The sequence below is a fragment of the Pholis gunnellus genome (assembly GCF_910591455.1).
Source record: "Pholis gunnellus genome assembly, chromosome: 3".
Lineage (NCBI taxonomy): Eukaryota > Metazoa > Chordata > Actinopteri > Perciformes > Pholidae > Pholis > Pholis gunnellus.
Window position 1 is genome coordinate 11,707,436 of NC_136529.1, and position 19,662 is coordinate 11,727,097.

Genomic DNA, 19,662 nt, shown 5'->3' on the forward strand with positions numbered 1-19,662 from the left:
GGCTTACTGTATGGAGGGGATACATGATATTAATGGCGGATTCAAGGAGGGTTCAGGGACCTGTTGAAGAAGAAAAAGGTCCTTGACAATTAGACGCTGTAAAGTTATCACTGTTTTTACTTCAAACATATACAGGACTTCATAAACATATAATCTCTTTCCCGTGCATGCTCTTGGTTATTGCTTTACTAAGCTTCAGTGTATGGGATGGTGATGGACGCATTGCAAACCATCTGCGATCCATTTACAGTGTTTTGTGTGTTGGCTGGCAGCCTGTGCCTCTCTGCTTGACTCATTCTCCCTGTCGGTCTGTCTTTGTCTTTCTGCTCTCCATCTGCCTGCTTGTGTGTGTGTGTGTGTGTGTGTGTGTGTGTGTGTGTGTGTGTGTGTGTGTGTGTGCATGCATGTGTTTGTGCTTGTAATCCATTTCTACATCACTCTTGAGCAGCCAAGATATTAATAAGTCAATATCAGACAACACCGTTATTGGATACATTCATCATTCAAATGGCAAGACGACACTTAATATTGCAGCGCGATTCTAATCTGAATTTAATGTTACCAGCCATTGAGATGACATTAACTGCAGTTTTGGTATGGCCAAACTGATCAGCAGCAGGTCAAAAAGCTCATTAGAATAAACGTTTTTCTATAGCTGAGAAAGTTTGGCCATTAATAAAAAAAGGCGTCCATTTTCTCCCTCTCATTTGTTCCACATGTTGTGTCCAGTAGAGGGCAGCATAGAGTGTACAACAGCAAACTAAATGCCTTCTCTTCTCTTCCAGGGCCAAAGTGTTTCGGGGAAAGAAGGTCCTTGGAGACTATGACATCAAAGTTGAGCAGGTATCGTATTGATTTTATAGACCTATGATGCTGTAGGATCATTTATTTAAGGTTGAGGGGGAGCTGGACAGGGATGAAAGTCAACTGACGCCATATTTACGAATACATTTTTCAATCCTGTGGACTTCAGTGAACTCCTCACTTGTATCTTTAAGTTATTCAGTGAAATATCTCAACATCTGCCAGATAGGATGGCAGAAAGTTATTACAGACATTCATGGTCCCCGGAGGATGCATCCTGATGACTCCAGTGAATTCCTGACGTTTCTTCTAACTCCAGCATTAGATTTACATTTATCGTTTTGATTGAAATGTCTTTTGACTTCTGGATGAATTGTCATAAAATGTGCTACAGATATTATAGGCCTCTAGAGGCTAAAGTTGAGTTAAAACTTTAATTTTTCTCTGACGTTTGTTTTCTAGCATCATCATCAAGTCAACATTTGCTTAATACTTTGGTTTATGGACAAATACCAGCATTGTGTACTGTATATTTGTATGTTTTATTGATGTCTTGTGTTATGTGTATTTTATGTACCTTTGCTGTACTCGGAGAAGCTAAAGACAAATGTGTACTGCGGTGGACGATAAAGTCAATCTGTTTATCTGAATTAATCATGTTCCCATCAGTCTCAGGTGTACTTTGTTTCAGACTAATTAGCAAATGTCAGCATGCTAACAGCTCCTGGTAATATTACCTTCGGAACATCAACATGCTAGCATTGTCGATGTGAGCATATTAGCATGCTAATTCTAGCATTTAGCTGAAAGCACATGAGAGCCGCCACCATGGCTGTAGACCTCTATCGTAGTCTTGTAATCAACACAAATATTTGCAAAAAATATAATATCGTCCAGAAATCTGTGTTACAGTGGTTTGCAACCCTGTCTGCGCCGACACTTTGCACTTGTCATCCACAGCACAAAATACTTTTGTGACGTGTGTGTTTATGCGTTTAAAAAAGTATAACCACACGTTTAAAACCACCAGTACTTGCGTGAAATTACGCCAGTTGCTGTTGTTACGCAACATACTTATTATACATGTCATATACTAGTATGTGACCTTTTGGTTTCATATTGGTTAAACCACCCTTAAGCAAACCATTTTCCATTTTGATTTTGCAATACTTGGTTACTGCATCTGAGATGAATACTCTCTGGGGTTGCACACCATACAGTTTCACTCCTAATAGATGTTGACAGTGAAGTTAGAACCTCAAGCCTGACCACAGAAACAAAAATACACACAAGAGGAGACAGGAGGCGACAGCTGTGAGTCACAGAGAAATCCTCACTATGTGTGCAACCACACCAAAAAGCAAGCACACCTGCATTCTTTTGCAAGAATAACTGATGCATACAATAATATACATGTGTGTATATCCCAATAGGTATGAAAATAACTGTACTTATGGATTAGACTTAAGATACCACAACTTTCTTTCTTGCACAATGAACTTAACTATTAAGAATGTAATCATCTGATATTCTTCTTCTTGTAGATGAGATTCTACAGCTATTTATTTAAAGCACTGGGAACCATTGCAGAATTGACACATATTATTATGCAACATTTACCATTCATGTGTATTTCATCACTTCTACACGACTTAATATGTACAGCTAATGAAACTTGTGTCCTCTTTCCATCCTCGTAGGCTGAGTTCTCTGAGGTGAACCTCATCTCACATTCAAATGGAACCTGTAACGTGGACATGCAGGTCATCAGGAGCGGGACCAAAGTGGTCAGGTCAGCACCACATACAGATACACCCTCACTCATCACTTCTTCTGTGATTTATGAGAAGAACAAGCTGTGTTCATTTTGTCAAGTCTAGTCAAATCCTTCTTCCCAAACCCCAAATCCTAATTCCAAACCTACATTTAACTCTAACGATTATCCTGACTTTGACAATAAGATTAATCCCAAAATATAATATATACAAACATTACTTAAATTGTTCTACTCTTAAGAGCTTAATTAAAAAAGACCTACAATCCCCCAAATACAACCAAGAAATAAAACCTGATCTATGCATCAATTAAAGCAGCAATATATGACATTTATTTGTTCGGGTTGTTTGAGGTGAGGTTGTATGAGGTACTTATTCACAGTCAGTGTATTATTACTTATACCTACGGGGAGCACGCCTCCGGCTTGGAGGAGCAGACAAGAGTGATCGCACAGGAGCAAAGCTATACTGTATGTACTGCTGTGGACAGGGACGTCAGCAAAACTATATTAAGAATGTTTTCGCTGGGCTTAATTTGCCATGAGACAGCCATTTCCGACGGGGAACTGAAGCTGTTGCATCCATCTGTGCTCTCGCCAAAGCCAACAGACTCCCATTAAAGAAAACAGTAATTTTACCTCGCAGAACACGGGGGTTGCTGGCCTACTGCTGCCTAGATCAGTTAGTTTGTTTGTGTTATTGTGTGTGGAGTCTGGCAGCTTTGGCGAGAGCATAAGCATTAGGTCGGTCTTTGTTTTAGGTGGCTAAAATACGTTGTGCTGGCCCACCTTCCGGTTCCTCCTCAGGTAAACACCGTTAGCTCTGTCAGCATAAATTGCAATTATTTGTATCGTTAGTGCTGCTGTTCGCTATAAGCCGCCAGCTCAGGCGTCGCCGTGTTGGGAGGCAATCAAAATGTTCCCAATCTGGTGTCTCGCACCCTTAAAGATGATCCAAATACTTTTTTTTTTTGCAAGATCAGACAGAAGATCCTTGTTTACAGGAAGCTCTGATTAGCCTCTGTAAAGGGCAGAGGCGTATAACCGCAGTCTTTACCCACAGACCGGCCCAGTACAAACATGGGAACGTACCGTAACCCAGACAATCACACAGACCCACTCACACACCACAAACCACACTGACACAGATACCAGTGTCCCTGCTGAAGACTGCCAGTGATTATGCAAGACTGCAACTCCCACTGCCCACCAACCAACAAAACCAACAGGAAATGAAGACAGCAGCCTCAGTCTGATTATCAGCCTCGCCGCCCTGTGTTTATGCTTTACGAGCTTTTCACACACAAACAGCGACCATTGCCTGAGATGGTGTGGATTCAGGGAGACTGATTCACATTCACCTGTCCTGACAGTGTCATGTCCACAGAAGCATTATTCTCTCACAACATATCAGCTCCTTGTAGACCTCCGGAGTTGTATCATGACGTCAGTCTCACCCCAAACGGGGACTGGCTGTGGAGAAATTGTATGTGTTTACAACATAATTGTCCGTCTGTCTTGTTGCCGGTCTGAGTTGATTGCAGGTCAGATCAAAGCAGGGATTTTGCTAACTGCTCTGTCTGTGTGTTGCTAAGTAACTCTCACCCCAAAGAAGATGTAATGTTTTCCAGATTTTAAAATGTCACTACGCGATCCTCAGCTTCACTCCTCTCTTTTTTTTTAACTCAAGAACAATTGAAGATCAAATATTGAGTAAAAACGTGTTGAAACAATGTAAAACAGTGTAAATATAAAACGTTATTGTTAAAGTTGCAGTTGGAGCCTGAACAGTCAGCAGATTTCCTGTAAAGGAGATTATGTTGTGAATCATCAACAAACCAAACCATTTTAAGTAATTTAAAAGATAAGTCTGTTGTTATTCTATTTTTAACTAAAATCCCATAATGAAATCCAAACCAAATCCAAATGTTTTAGGCTCTCTCTCAGCACTACCCTGTCCTGTCTGTAGCTCAGCCCTTTTATTCCCACAGAAAACATAAATCTTTAGAAATTAATATACAGCATAGTATATTTGTTAATTCTTTTAAAAGCTAAATCATTTCTGTAAAACAGCTGAGCACTGTCGTTTTTTGCAAACGTTATTCAAACGAGAGTAAATGGTGCCTTTGTTGGTGACGATTTTCTTCTCATGCTAGTGAGTTTTTAGGCAGCAGGACGGTGTATGTGGGATTACGGTGTATATGGCACAGAGGAGTTTGTGTTAGCTTTGCGAACGCATCATCATCATCAGCCGCTCCAATACTTTAATTTATGACCAAATACCTGCAAAACTGATTGACATCAGCCTCAGTTGTACCTTCTGTTTAGTGCTAATTAGCTCACGTTAGCATGCTAACATTTAAAACTAAGATGGTGAACATAACACCTTTTTAGCAGGCTGTTGTTAGCATTTAGCTAAAAGCGCCGATGTGTCTAAAGCCTCACAAAGCTACCAGCATGGCTGCAAACGCTTAGTCCTGTTTCATATTTCGTTGCATCAAAAATGCAATATGCATGTTAAAAAATCCAAGGTGAAAGCTTATTCGGATGTTCGTTGCCCTGCTGGCAACACCGATTCAGGGTATTACAATTGTGAGTATTGGCCATGTTGATCTTTACAGCCTACTGTCAGCAATGATGCGATTACAGTCAATTGCTGTGTCTCTTTTTCAGTTTCTTGAAGAGTCTGATTAGTATTCTCGGTGCAGGAAGAGCTGGTGGTGGTCACACTGTGCCAGAGTTTTCTCACTCTGTCTGTTCTCTCACTCCTCTCTACATCTCTTTTACTCTGCATTTTTCCTCTCTGTCTCTTTTCTCTCACCCCTCCTCACATTCTCTCTCTCTCACACACACATTCAGGGACAAAAGGAAAAATAACAGGAGTCACGCCCTATCATCATCAAACTTGCACTGAGCTGGACTGCACTGAATATTGTTTTTGCCCTTAATCTGCTGGACACTGATTGTGTCTGTGAGCTCTAGAGCTGTTGGTTTCAGTGTTTTGCTATCGAGACTGATAAAGTTTAAAGTAAAACATAGATTATAAAACCCCAAAACTTGGAACCCATTATTGTCAGCCATTTAGCATTTGTTTTCTATTCACTGTGTGAATTCATCCTCCATTTTCTATCAAGTTTTGAATGCCAGATTCTCTGCACTGCAGTGCTCGACACTGTTAACTCCACCTTTGTCCTGGGGAGTTCTGCAGACACACACACGTCACCAGCAGATCATTTCACCAGGAGGGCAAAATGTGTGTGGGAGGTTCACACAACTTCCTCCCCAGCCAGTTCCAAGCCCAGCTAGGGATGGGCAATACCACAAGATGTAGTTTCAATCTCATACCGTGGCCAGAATCATCTTAAATACAGATACTTTTTATTATTAAAAAGTATCCGTATTAAGATACATTTTTTTGCCTGTGCTCTCTAGAACAACACATAGAAGCGTTTTCTAATCTGACATCAGTTGTCTCCAAAACTGTTACAAATAACTGTTAAAAAATGCTATAGTTAAGATTTGGAGAGGTTTAGGCGCAAAAACGACTTGATTATAGGGAAACATTGTGGTTTGGGTTCAACTGAGTTAAGATGAAATGAAAAATGCCCTTTTTAGATCACATACACCTGTTCAACAATATATTCAAGAATAAATGCTAATTCTTATTTATTTCCAACTTTTATATCAAAATCACACATTCTTAACCGCCCAATCAAATGTGAAGGATTTGATTTAAATCCCTCTTGTAAGTGTACACCACTCAAATATTCCATTTCACATGAGAGTACAGAAGCTAAAGACGCTCTAACTTCCATTTCGCTGGGACTTTAAGATTAGGGGAGGAATGAATAACTGTCTCTTGAGTCTTGTTGACTCGTCCGTTCCGCCTTCCTCCCTATGCAGACTTTGTCGCTTTATATCGGCGTCACCTCACTTCCTGCGTTGCTGCCGCCTTTATTACTGGGGCTGCTGGAGGGCTTAGTCACTTGAATCTGAACATGTTGTTTTGGGGGTACTTAATGAAATGACCGATGCGCTCATTGTTCTTGTAAGGACAGTGTCCTAATGTAGCCTACTATCATGTAGAGGAGAAGTGTGAATGTATCATTAACAGACTACTTCTGAATACACTCTCATGATGGTCATCTGTTCTCTGTTAGCAAAAAACGTGCAGGTTACTCTTCTTAATTACATTTCTTTTTATCAATGACACTATTCATGTCATTCATTCAATTCCACTGATAAAGTGATGCTTGTGAAATTGTATATTTGATAAAGCCCTATTATTTAGATAATGTGAAAATAAGTGTAACATCAATCACCCTCGTCAGGCTTCATTTATCATCAAACTGCTTCATGTGTTTAGTGAGCCAGAAAAAACAAAGATCCTCTTCAGTTTTATTTAGTAATCCTAAACAGAGAGCTTAGTAAGAATCCCTCACAGATTATGATCTATTCTGAGATGAGAGACGCTCTGTTGTCTTTCTTTCTTAGTCCAATTTGAGTCATTGATGTGGTTAGACCGACTTATTCTATTACTGCCACAGTATCCTCAGTGGAAAACAAATGTACTACCTTTCACTTGTGGCTTTGTGGGGTTTTCCTCTCGACCATGACCTTTATTTAATGCCATCCCTTCTCTTTCTTACATGCATAAATGCAGGTCAGTGGCATCTGCATCCAACAATGGATTTGGTTTTGGATTATTATTCTATTAACACAGGCTATGTGGGGAAATACTAATTTAAGTGATATACAGTAAAAGTAGGAATGTGCATCTGTTTCAACCTTCTGTGTTTCTTCTTTATTCCCTCTGCTGCTCTCACACCAGGTCTTTCAAGCCCGACTTCGTCTTGGTGCGCCAGCACGCCTTCAGCATGGCCCAGAACGAGGATTTTAGGAACTTGATCATCGGTCTGCAGTATGCGGGCGTCCCCTCAGTCAACTCTCTGGACTCCATCTACAACCTCTGCGACAAACCTTGGGCTGTAAGCAGCTTCAGCACAACTCATTCACACCTGCAACAACCTACAAAGTATTTTATTACCTGTAGTGTACATGAGGACACACAGATGTGGAACGATGTTTTTAATGGAGCTGGCTGCTCTAAATTCTAACTAAGATAATTTTAAGGATTTGTTTTTGGTGACTTTTTGTGCTGCCGAGCATTGTTTATTACTATGCAAATATTGTAACTGTTCTTTACTGTATTACTGTTGAAATACATGACACTTAATCAATGACCTGTTTTAACATTGCAGTTAACTTTCTCTTTCTCCATTGTCCTCTTTTCCACCAGTTTTCCCAGCTGATCAGTAATCAGAAGAAGTTAGGTTCAGATAAGATCCCTCTCATTGATCAGACGTTCTACCCCAACTACAGAGACATGGTAAGATTTACACTTTGTAGCTCACAACTCCGAAACCCCAGCTTCTCAACAAATGACAAAATGTCTCCATTAATGATCTTGAGATTTAGACATTTACAGTATATTTTGTGTTTTGAGTAGTTTGACTATTTGTCTCAGGGCAGTGAGATCGCAGGAGATGCAGAATTTAGGATATCCCCGGTAAAACAAAACAACAAATCCTTTTATCTTTTAGCATAAACACTTTCACATTAAAAGTGAAGTAAAGTAAAATGTTTACCACAAAGCTGAGCTCATGCATTAAAGAGTAAAAGCACAAGTCATGATACCTTTCTGAGAATTCTTCACACTGCTATAGCTACTGCTGAAGCCCCAAATCCCTAAATTCAATTCATTGTGATTAACATGTGGTACTTCCATGTTTTAATGTCTGAAATGCCCTGAGGTAATTTTTTACACAAACAGAAAGATTACAAAATAAGACAAATATAAAATATAGTATGTTAATGTTATATTACACGAGTGAGAAAGGGGATCTTGTTTATTTCGTTCATGCATTTTATTTACTATATTCACGAGAGTGATTATGAGGTAAATTATAGAGGTAAAGTATAAGCTATGTATGTATACTTTGCTCTGTAGGTACCAGAGTGTTTTTTTCATTACTGGCTTGTTGGAGATATTCTGCAACAGCAGTGACCCTTTGAAAAGCTTCACCTCCAGCCGTCATTGAAGTGCTGTTAAGAGACTTTTTTTCTAACATTTTGTTTACTGAAGAGAGAAAAGAAGAGTCAGTGCCACACTATTCCATTGAGACATTTTATATACAATATTTTTTGGTACATGGAAATAGAAAACTCTATATAGACAGAAACAGAGACATAAATACAAACCCAAACAATTCTTTCAGTATAAAACAAACATGAAATTGTTTGATAACGCTTCACCAAAGCCATACATTTATTATGCATATCATATCATATCATGAAAGTCTAAATGTGATTAACATATTTTAATATAGTATGTTTCAGTTCAATTATTTATGAGTTATTCATTTAACATTTTACTGTTGAATGTGACCCTATTATAATCTTTGAATAGTGGCTCAGGTGACAATGCATTTTAATCTGTATGACTTCAGTGAAGTAATCCAGTAACAAGACAGGGGTCAATTCAGATTTGGGTCTTTTAATAAATGTTGAGTCATTATATTAAATAATGCCTATACAACAACAATTAAATCGTTAAATATAGCTCTGTCATGAATATCAGTTATTTCTCATTTTGTTGGTTAACGTCGTGTGACAAAGTTTTTGCTATCTTTTCATGAACTTGAAAATTGAGGAGAAGCCACTTCCTGTTTTTACCGTGTTGAAAACAGTGAATTGAACCGTGTCCTGTTACATCATTTCCTCAAAGAAGAGGTGGCTTCTACAGGTGGCAGTGCTGTTGTTAAAGCGCTGGATTAGATTTTTGGCACGGAAAATATTACAGAGTTCAACCAAGGAAACTAAACACATAAAAAGATAACAACTTCTATGCTATAAAACACAATCTGGTTAGCCTTTAAAATGTTAATTCTCACTCAAGTACAATATTTACATTCTCAGCAATTTGAGAGTATAAACTGTGATGATTTAGATGTACAAGAATTATGGTCATATATAATTCATGTGTCAGATTTTGTCAAAATATAATTAATGCTTGGTGTTGCTTTGCTCTAGATACTGTAAATATATACATGCACAGTATCTAGAGCAAAGAGCAAATCACATATAAAAGTATAAATTCAACACCAGAATGTGTGGGGAAAGTTGGCAGCGCTGCAGTCTGCCCGCAAAAATTTAGTAGCACAGATTTGTTTACAGTGTGAAAAGTAGACTTTGCATCGCAGCACTGTGGCAGGAGTTGGCAGCTTTTTTCTACTATTTTCCTCATATTGTTTTACAGTAAATGTCCAACTTCCTTATACTTTCAGTAAATGCACAACCCAAATGGTTACATAACCTTTTGTGAGTTATGCATGAACAAATATGAGGTCTTCAGTATCTGTCAAGGTTATGCATTTACCATCCGGTCATCAGAAATGAAGAAAAGAATTCACCCTGGGGTGAATAATTTACATTGGATGGTCTGCTGCTATTCTAACAGCAAGTGAAGTGGAATGTGTGAGAGCGAGAAAATGAGTCAGAGGAATGTTGAAAGCCCCTGCAGTTTAAAAAGATTTAGCATTGCTGTAGCAACCAAGTGAACTCTGCAAACAGAAGCTCAGCGTTGGGTTAAACTTCCTCAACTGTCAAATTCAGCCAATTTTTCAATGAAATCAGTTGCTACTTTGCGTGCCATTTGAGCTACATAAGCCAAAGCAGGAAGTGTTTCTCAGGATTTTGCAGGAGTGAAATGGAGTACAATTAGTTACAAGTCATGGGTCAGCCATGTCCAGGAAGTCTTTCTCAGGTGGCGGTCACCCCCGGTACCAGCTACAGGTTGTGTCAGAACGGCGGATACAGGCGTACTGCCGAGCCTGCTCCCCATTTAGGCTGTTATCCAGCAACCAGTCAGTCCACAAGCACTCGTTTTCTCCTGTAGACGCACATGGGACTGTGTAACAGGTGTTGATCTGTGGATACAAGAGTTTTTGAGTCATACGTTCACTCATCTCAGTGTTTGTTCCTGAAGTTGGCCTTCCCTGTGACTTGTGTTTTGGTGGTATTTGTAAGGAAACTGAAGCATCTCTGTAGACACATGATACTATGAGCAACTGTTTATTGGAAAAAGAGCTCACAACACACTTGAGAGTGTTTTGTACTGAAATGAAAAGAAAGTTTGAGCCAGAGTAAGAGATGAGGAAAAGTGACCTTGTTGCTTTGTTTTCTCTAAGACAGATAGATGAGTGGGACAAGGATAAATATGTATGAATAGAGAACAAACAGTCCTTACTCACTCTGCATTCACAGCCCATCTGGTATCTGTAGTTGAGATTCTTCTTCTGTGACAGTGATAAGTTGTCCCAGGACTCTACTAGGTCGCATTGGCCAATAGAAATTCTCCCATCACTCCACATACTTCCTGTTTAGCGACATCACAACACTGCCATTGAAAATGTCATCTAGCACACAGCAAGTTATGTTATGTTGCTGTATTAAAAAGCCTACCGTACGTGGCCATTGTACGATGTTTACAACGCTTGCTTTTTAAAAGACACTTTCAGAAATACACATACAGTTGCCGTCTTGCCAAGAGTTACATTAGAAGATGGATACCACTCTCATATCCGTACGGTTATCTGAGCTTTGCAAACCTTTTGACAAAGCGGGAAAAGCTAGCCTTGGTCTTTATGCTAAGCTAAGCTAACCGACTGTAGCCTCATATTTACCGTACAGACATTAAAATCATATCAATCTTCTCATCCAACTCTTGGCAGAATAGCAAGTGAATCCACATGTTTCCCATGTTCCCATGTTTCTCTTTCCACCTAAAAGTGCAATACACAAACGTTACTGTACCTGAGAGCAAGTACCCTGCTTTATTGTTGGAGTCCAGTTTGACTCCACACAGTGAGGAGAAGACGGGAGTGTACACGTACTGGATGTCCTTGGCCTTGTCAAAACCCTTGAACATCTGGACACAGAGGAAAAGGGGAAGGTATAAGACTGGCCTAATATACATGAATGCACTATATAAATGTAGCATAGTGGTTCTTAATTCCTTAGTAATCAAACAGATGTGAATTCAAGTCCACAATGTAGAAATGACACTGTCTGTAAATAAAGAATGACCACAGACACTACTGCTCAGTATTCGTTAGTAACACCATACGGTCGAGTGGAGATTGAGATTGAACTCGGCTTGTTTCTGTGTGTTTGAATGTCGTCAACCATAGACCAATCAGAATGTGTTTACTTTTCCTGGAAGACGATGTAGCCAGTAATCACATTAATCACACAGCTACTCACAGCAGCATGGACAATAACAAATGATGTATGTCTGCGCCAACAGCAGCTGTTACTGCTGTATTCAGAGATCTCACCTTGATCATTTTGATCTCATATTGGATCATCTTCATGTAAGGTGAGGAGCTGTTGCTAAGCGACACAATCTTCTCCCCGGAGATCTTTGCCCTGATCACTGTCAGGAAAGGGAAATAGCAGAAATACAGGAGGACTTAGATGAATTGAAATGCCAAATACATGCAGGAGGCAAGATAAGAATGTGATTTACATGCCAGAGACAATGGAAAGCATCCTGAATTCTGCATATTTCTACATATACGTTTTTCCTTCACTCTCGTTATTAGATGGACAAATTGCCTAGATGCTTTTTTCTTTCTAACCCCCCTCCTCCCTCCTTTTCTGTCATTTTGCTTGTCACTCGTCTTTCTCTCCTCACAGACAGTGTAGCAGTCCCCCTCAGTAGTGATAGAGGATGTGTGCCTCCTCTCCTCTGGGAGGGAAATCAAAACCCACATGGAATATCAAGTAGCTTTCTGCTTGCACACTCCCATTAGCCGACTCCACACACACGCTCACAAACACACATTTATGTATACAGTATATACAACACACACACACTTTTACTCAGACCAAAACCATGTCTGGCACAGAGGTGAGTTGAAGTTATTTTATCCCGTACTGTAAATCAAGTAGAAGGGTAAGACAGCAGGGTAATTGGTCTGTGGTTCTCAACAGGAAGGTGCAGTAAAGATTTTACAACCTCTTATTTAGAGACAAAACACTCATTCCACTTTAAATGTTATTAATGTTGCACGTGTGACTCTCAAAGACCACAACATGCAGTTCAAACTGTGCCAAATCAAACAGACTTCATTGCTGCAGAATCATTTCATCAAACCCATAAGAGCTGCAGTTTTAGACATCTGCATGACTCATGATGTTAACTGCCAAATTAATTTCACTGTCAAACATTTCCTTTAAACTAATAGCACTGCAGTAGCTCCATCAATCAAACATGATTAAGTTGACTATTATAGCTTTCTCCCAGGTTATCAAAAAGTCCCACACAGTCTAAACATGGCAAACAGCTGCATTAACTATTAACTAACATAAGAGGAACAGTGGCATTGCAGTACAACAATGCATAGTAGTAGTAGTCAACGTCATATACTTCAAACTGATTGGGGGTTATCTCCCCGACGTATGTACTCATGTTCATCTCCGTTCATGACTAAACGTCCACAATGAGACCTGGAAGCTACTATGGAGGATAACATTAGCAGCTCTGTTTATTGTATTTCAGGAAGGTAACACTCCAGCAGCTCGAACTTACATTAGCCAACACACATCGGTTAGTCCTCAAGCTAAACGCCTTTTCTCATGTAACTTTAGAATTGAAACACGCTGTTTGTAAATATGAAGATTAAAGAATAATTTGCTGAGTAGCTAAACAGTATAGCCCTACAATGAAATATAAGAAGAACACACAATGTCATGTCTGTAGTATTCAATTACATTTTCAAATGTTTAAGTAGTACATTAGAAACATTAAAAAGACATCGGACTAGAAAAGGTAAACCTACTTTTGTCTATCTATAAACAAGTTCTGCGTGCATATGAAGAATCTGTAGGCAACGGGATAAGATTTTGGCATCTGAAGCATTTTGGTTTTGGTTTGTAGTCCGTCTAGTATTAACCAATCACATGCAGGCTTTGGTTGAACGCAGGTAAACAGTCTGTGAGAGCAAAAGAGGCGGAATGCATCGGACAAAAAGTAATCTGGCAACCCACCGGACATCGTCCGACAATAATTAAGGTTTTTATCGGTTAAAATTTAGCTTGTAAACTGGTTACTTGTTAAAACAATCCGGTCGAACACGTCATCTGTCGACTCCAACTCCAGTCTGGTACCTCAAATTTCTTATCGGATTGTAGACAATGAGCAGAAACATAGCCCCTTTCCTCAGACCGATAGCTGATTTGACTACCCACTGTTATCATTGCAAACAGCATTATGTGTAGTGTGAGAAGCTTGACAGGTGTACCAACAGTAAGTAAGGCTGAGCAAAGACGATTGATTATACTGTTGATTATGTGTATGATCAACGACATAGATATAATGTACTTAAATATCTTTAGTTTGACCTGCCGATCAATGACAATCATGCAATAAGTTGCCTGTAATGCCCATTACCTATATAAGTATGTGGCTATATAATTACTATTCCACATTATTCTCTCTAAAAGAAAGAAAAGGTTCCCTGTAGATGAACCAGAATGAGATGGAAGGGGAGAAACGGATAAGTGAAGCTAGTGACCTTGGTGTAACATGAAAGAAAGAGAAAAGCTACAGTATAATAGAGGGAGACAAAGTGTGACCCAGCTCCCCTCCTTACACAGCTACGCAAACCACCGCCTTTGTTTGTGCTTTTCGCCTCATCACATATCGACCCCACGGAGCTCAGTGTGTTCTGTGAAATGGGATCAGGAGAAAAAGAACACACTAGCAGATAGAAAGGCAGGAAGACAAACAAATGTACAGACAGAAAGTTAATGGGAGATTGTGTAGTTTAATCAGAGAGCACTGCAGCGCCCACAGGGAGCAGCTGGTCCAAGGTTGTTCCTTTATAGAGAACGTCGGAGATCACAAAACGCTAGCTCATATATACTTTGTTATGCTTTAGATTTAGAGTTACGGGAAACTTTTCTCCTGACCTGTTGCATGTCAGAAACAAGTATATATCAAATCTAGTTAGTGCATAGATGCTCTACAATACCTAAGAATACACTTAACAAGGTCTGACCTCACAAGGACACACCTTCCTGTGAACACACCTGCACACACTGACCTAATAACTGCATGCAAAGAATTAGAGCTCAATACATAAGTATAATCCACAGGTGCGTGTGTGTATATACCTGTATATATAAACAACTGTGACTAAGAAATGTACTAAGCAGAACATTTTGTTGTCTCTGTTGGACAAAAGTCTGTAATGGAGACATTGTTTCTACCTTCAAACATATCCTTAGCATTTGTACTTCACTTCCCTGTTACTTATAGACAAATGGACCAATACGATCTGTGATAGGCCAAAGCTGCCAGATTACTCTCTAACAACTCTTGTTGGAATTGTCACATATATTCGGAAACCCCCTCCCCCTGCATCATTTCGACGACGGATTAGTGGGCGCTGTGTCCGAGCTTTCTGTAACGTTCCGAATCCATTCACTCTCACTTCACATGGTGATTGGCCAGCTGTGTGAACGTTAGAAAGTAAGCTGGGCTTGAACAACACAACACAAGAACTAGGTCTGTATGAACATAACCAGACCCTAATACTTGCTTATTTACCAGCCCAGCAGATTTATCAGTTTAACTGTACTTGTAAAGAAGTATTTTTACTTTCAGTTTAAGTTTAGGGTATCTGAATACTTCCACCATTGATAATTTAAAAAAATGCAGTAAGTGTTCTTTTTACAGGCCAATGTCATCAGCATAACCCCCTCCTCAACTACGATTACACCACTGACTAAGGCTGTCATCTGTACCAATGATGACTATCATCTTATTGCCCTCTTTGTTCAGTTCAGCTCTTTCATCTGCACTTCCTTTGGCAAGCAGAAACATATCTCAAAGTAGATGAAGTGCTTTGGCAAATTAGCCGACCCATTTAAATCTTCAGAGCAGAATAATGGGTCTATGTCGTCTATTAATGGTAAGTAATACACCACGGCATAACCGTGCTCTGTGTAAGGATCAAATAGTTGGCCGTCTGAGCATTGGCTGTGTTTGACTGCAACATGGAAGAGGACAGAAGTTGCTATAGCTAATTAACCAAGAATAGTACAGTCATTTTTCTATTACAGCAGATAGTAGTTGGATCACCTTCCAGACTTGTTATTTTTTGGGCAGTGATATATTTAAATGGCATTTACTGTGGAATTTAAATGTAATAACTGAACAACCAAACTCGTTTTATTCCAAGTTTGTTGCCTCTTCCTAAAATGATTCTCTTGGCCCAGATTCCCTGAAATGTTTACCCCCCACCGAGACATCTTTGAACTGTCCAGGCTAGGTTACCCTCTCAATTCAGTTGCTGCAGCTGTGTTATGAACAGGAACAAGGACAGGCACGCCTGCAGAGTGAAAGTGGCCGTGCATCTGCCTCACAGCTACATAACCAAAGAGAAATATTGCAAACTTGTACCATGAGAACTGATGTAGTAAGTAACTTCCCCCCCTCCCTGATGAATCGGCACCCTTGTCATGCTCACAAAGCTGGACTGTCAGTGGGCTTTCACACTGATATTGTTAGTATGCAGACCATTAGACCAAGCCTATAGACATGGAAATGAAGTAGGGAGAGAGAGGGAAAGAAAGAGAGAGAGATGGAGTAGGCTGTGTTGGCATGGCTTGGCCTCCGTCCAACTAACACAACACACACACACACACACACACACACACACACACACACACACACACACACACACACACACACACTCAAGCACACAATCTCAAATACACAAACAGGGCCAGGGAATCGTCCAAGGTTTGTCCAGATGGGATATTACTTAGATGTACAGCTTTATTCAAAGGCCTCATCTCCTCTGACAGCACTGTCAGGTCAACTAAAGGCCACCACCAGCCTATGCTTAGAAAACAACCAGGACAGAGTAACAACAGATGCCGCCAAATGAAACGTTTTCTTTGATACACTTAGTGTGAGAGAGGGATTTTCCTTATTTGGTATTCATGGCTCCAAAAAGTTGCATCCTACCTGAAAGAGACCAATGACTCTTGTATCCATTCAGAGGTGGACTCATGCATTCAAAACTAAACACAGACCCGAGCGTACCCCGAGGAAATGGGATCCAATTACAAAAGAACCTGTGGTTAATTGAACATTTGTGAAGTCCCGCCCCTTATAGTTACTGCTGCTATGCCTGTCAAGCTTTCCGGTCCTGTAGTTTACAATGATAATGGTGGAAGACTTAACTCTAGTAACAGTTCATGATATGCCGCTCGGCTTTTGAAGCAATGCTGGTAAGTTAGTTAGCCCAACATGCTAATGTTTGCAACTCACTTTAGCACAGAAGCACACAGTTTGATCCACTCTTCGCACTTTTGCTCTTGTGTCTTTGGTTTTGAAAGGATTTAATACAGAGACACAACCCTCCACACTCACAGGATACTTAGTATCGCCACATCCCATTTCACTCCGCTGTAACGTGGAGAAATGCAAACTCGACAGACGTACTGTAACTAGATACAGTTGCTAAGCTCTAATTGGACAATTGGGGGAGGGGATTAGAAAACGTTCCATTGGAATCCATTTTGTTTGGCTCCAGTGGAGCACATGGAAGAAGTTTATCTCCAGGGCTTTCTGCCAGAAAGGGTTAATCTTAACGCAAACCATGGTTATTTCCTAAACCCAATCAAGTAGGTTTGTTGTCTAAAACTAAGGATAGTTCTGGCAGACTGCCCTGAGGTCAAACTTCTCCCATGTGCGGGCAGAAAAAGAGAAAAAGTGGTTCAACATGTATCGTTTGCTGATGAGCTGCAATACTTGCAACGTGTTCATTTCAATAGCTTTGGTTTTTAATCTTAGCCACACGATTTACGTGAGAATAACATGCATGCACTGCTTTTGTGTCTTGTTTTGGGGTTCTTATGTGACCAATGAAAGAAAATAGAACAAAAGACCAAAAGATTATAAAACTGGACCCAGTGCTATACCAGCATCTGACTGGAAAGTCGTTGTCTGTTCTAACTCATCGGGACCATGTCAATATCAGGCCTGTCTGAAAACCTCAAATTGTTCAGATGGAGAAAATAGAATAATCGTATGGGTCCTCCATCTCACTCTTTGATGACACACTTCATACGTAAAACTCTGTCCCAAAAACACTGCCCCAAATACCCTCAATGTGATCTCATAACCCAGATCTAATTTGGCATTATGGCGGTTTTGAAACAGGTCTCAGCTCCATTTCAGACTGAATATTATTTTGAGGCACATTTTACTTTGAGGGGAGCTGACCCACTCGAAACCTGAAGGGAGAAACAGACCAATTAGAAAAACAAGACTAAAATACCGTGAAGCAATTCCTTTGTCTACTTTCTCTTTCTCTCTGTCTCTCTCCTCTGCTGGTGTGTAACCTTTGACAGAAGCACATACTCCAGCTTTCCACCGTCTCGAGCCAAGTACTCAAAGTCAGAGCAGAGTGTTGGTTTTGGCCTCTGCTTGGACAAGAAGGATGATGGGGGGGCGTCAGACAGGGAGACAGGCAGACAACCCAACGGACAGACAGACAGATAGAAAGTAGGCCGGGACCACTTGGCGCTCGCTGTGTTTTTTTGGGGGGTTTGTTTTTATGCAGTAGAAAGAAGGAAGACTCAATTATTTAACAACAAAAAAACAGATACCAGGCTGCCCTGTTGACAAATAACAACAGGGCTGGAAATGTATTCATCTTGCTATAAAAGAAAAAAAGAAAGACCAGCTATTCTACATAGTGCTTTAATAACTTAGACTGTCAATATTGTCTGCATGAAACTGATAGTTTCCATGAATATCATTGGAAAAAGCCAAAATGATAAATCAACATTTCTTTCTATTCAATTCCACAAAAAGCTCAGAGGCCTTATTGATTAGTTCTTGTCGCAGGAGGTTTTAACTGTGAATTTGAATTTGTGAAAATCCAATCAAGACGATCAAAATGCCAAATCATCAATCAGTCAGTTATGAAGGAGAGTCATTCCTTGCATTTTAAAACCGTACACTCACTTTTTAGTTATCCCACCATAATTAAACGCAGGAGCTTTTATATGTTCTTATATAACTCTTATCTGAGCAAACAGACGCTAAATGGGTCTGCCGTTATTAACTCACCGATCTCAGCGCTGCAGAATAGCTGCTGTGGGTGTGCTGGGTGGCAGCTACATCCCTCCACGACTTCCTCCATGCCTGCACCGAGCAAAAGGAGCACCCAGAGCCCCAGACACGCACTCCGCTCCTGGGACATGGTCATGATGACTCTGGCTGCCTCTGACCGCTCCGCCGCTCGATGAACGCTCGGCAAACCTCTTCTGATCCTGTTAAGTTCCACGGGAAAAGTAAATCGGGCAGCAACGTGGGGAAGGATAAGACAGTAGAGTCGAAGTAGTGAGATGAGCTGAAAGGCAGCTGTGGATAAAAATGTTTAAAGTTCAAAGTACACCTCTGAATTTTGAGCTGGAGAAAATTGCTTGGGTTGAAGGGAAGGCTGCCACTGCTCTCTGTCTCTCTCTCTCTCTCCCTCTCTCTGTCACCCTCTCTCCCTCTCTGTAGACAACACACAGAGAAACTTACAATAGTTGGATCCCCTCACACTCTGGTCTTGAATGCTGAGAGGGTCGCACACAGGGAGCCTCTTATGTACTCAACAATTTAGGGACAGCCTCCTCAAACGCAGGAGAAAAAAAGCTACCATCCTTCGCCTCTTGCACCCTCTTTTGATGTCCTCCCTCTTCTCCCATTGGCTGTCGTGGGTTAGTCATGAAAATGATGACGGATTAATGAAGTATTGTTGGACGGGTTTGTCAAGCATTTATAAATTAGACTAGTGTTCATCTTTTCCGGTGCGGCTCGTGCGACCATCAGTGCAGCATCTTATCCACTCTCATCACTCTCATAGAATTGTGATTCTATGAAGACTAAGAATTGTGTTACGGAGGGTTTATAGTTTACTGAAAACAGTACACAACCTGCACAGCACCGA

At 40.3% G+C, this 19,662-nt stretch overlaps 2 protein-coding genes across 2 annotated transcripts in view; one reads left to right on the forward strand and one right to left on the reverse strand.

Moving 5' to 3' along the window:
- syn2b (synapsin IIb) overlaps nucleotides 1–19,662 on the forward strand; it is a gene marked incomplete at both ends in the record, with an annotated part of 67,855 nt that overhangs the window by 35,861 nt on the left and 12,332 nt on the right. The window contains 4 exons of the mRNA XM_079184159.1: nucleotides 786–843; nucleotides 2,505–2,596; nucleotides 7,410–7,566; nucleotides 7,878–7,967. Coding sequence (XP_079040285.1) covers nucleotides 786–843; nucleotides 2,505–2,596; nucleotides 7,410–7,566; nucleotides 7,878–7,967 — 397 coding nt within the window. The remainder of the gene's footprint in view (nucleotides 1–785; nucleotides 844–2,504; nucleotides 2,597–7,409; nucleotides 7,567–7,877; nucleotides 7,968–19,662) is intronic.
- On the reverse strand, nucleotides 10,411–18,933 carry LOC306714207 (metalloproteinase inhibitor 4-like; the record flags this gene model as incomplete). The annotated part of the gene is made up of 5 exons (XM_079184171.1): nucleotides 10,411–10,566; nucleotides 10,891–11,015; nucleotides 11,453–11,567; nucleotides 11,977–12,074; nucleotides 18,795–18,933. 5 exons carry the CDS (start codon nucleotides 18,931–18,933, stop codon nucleotides 10,411–10,413), a joined length of 633 nt encoding a protein of 210 aa, XP_079040297.1.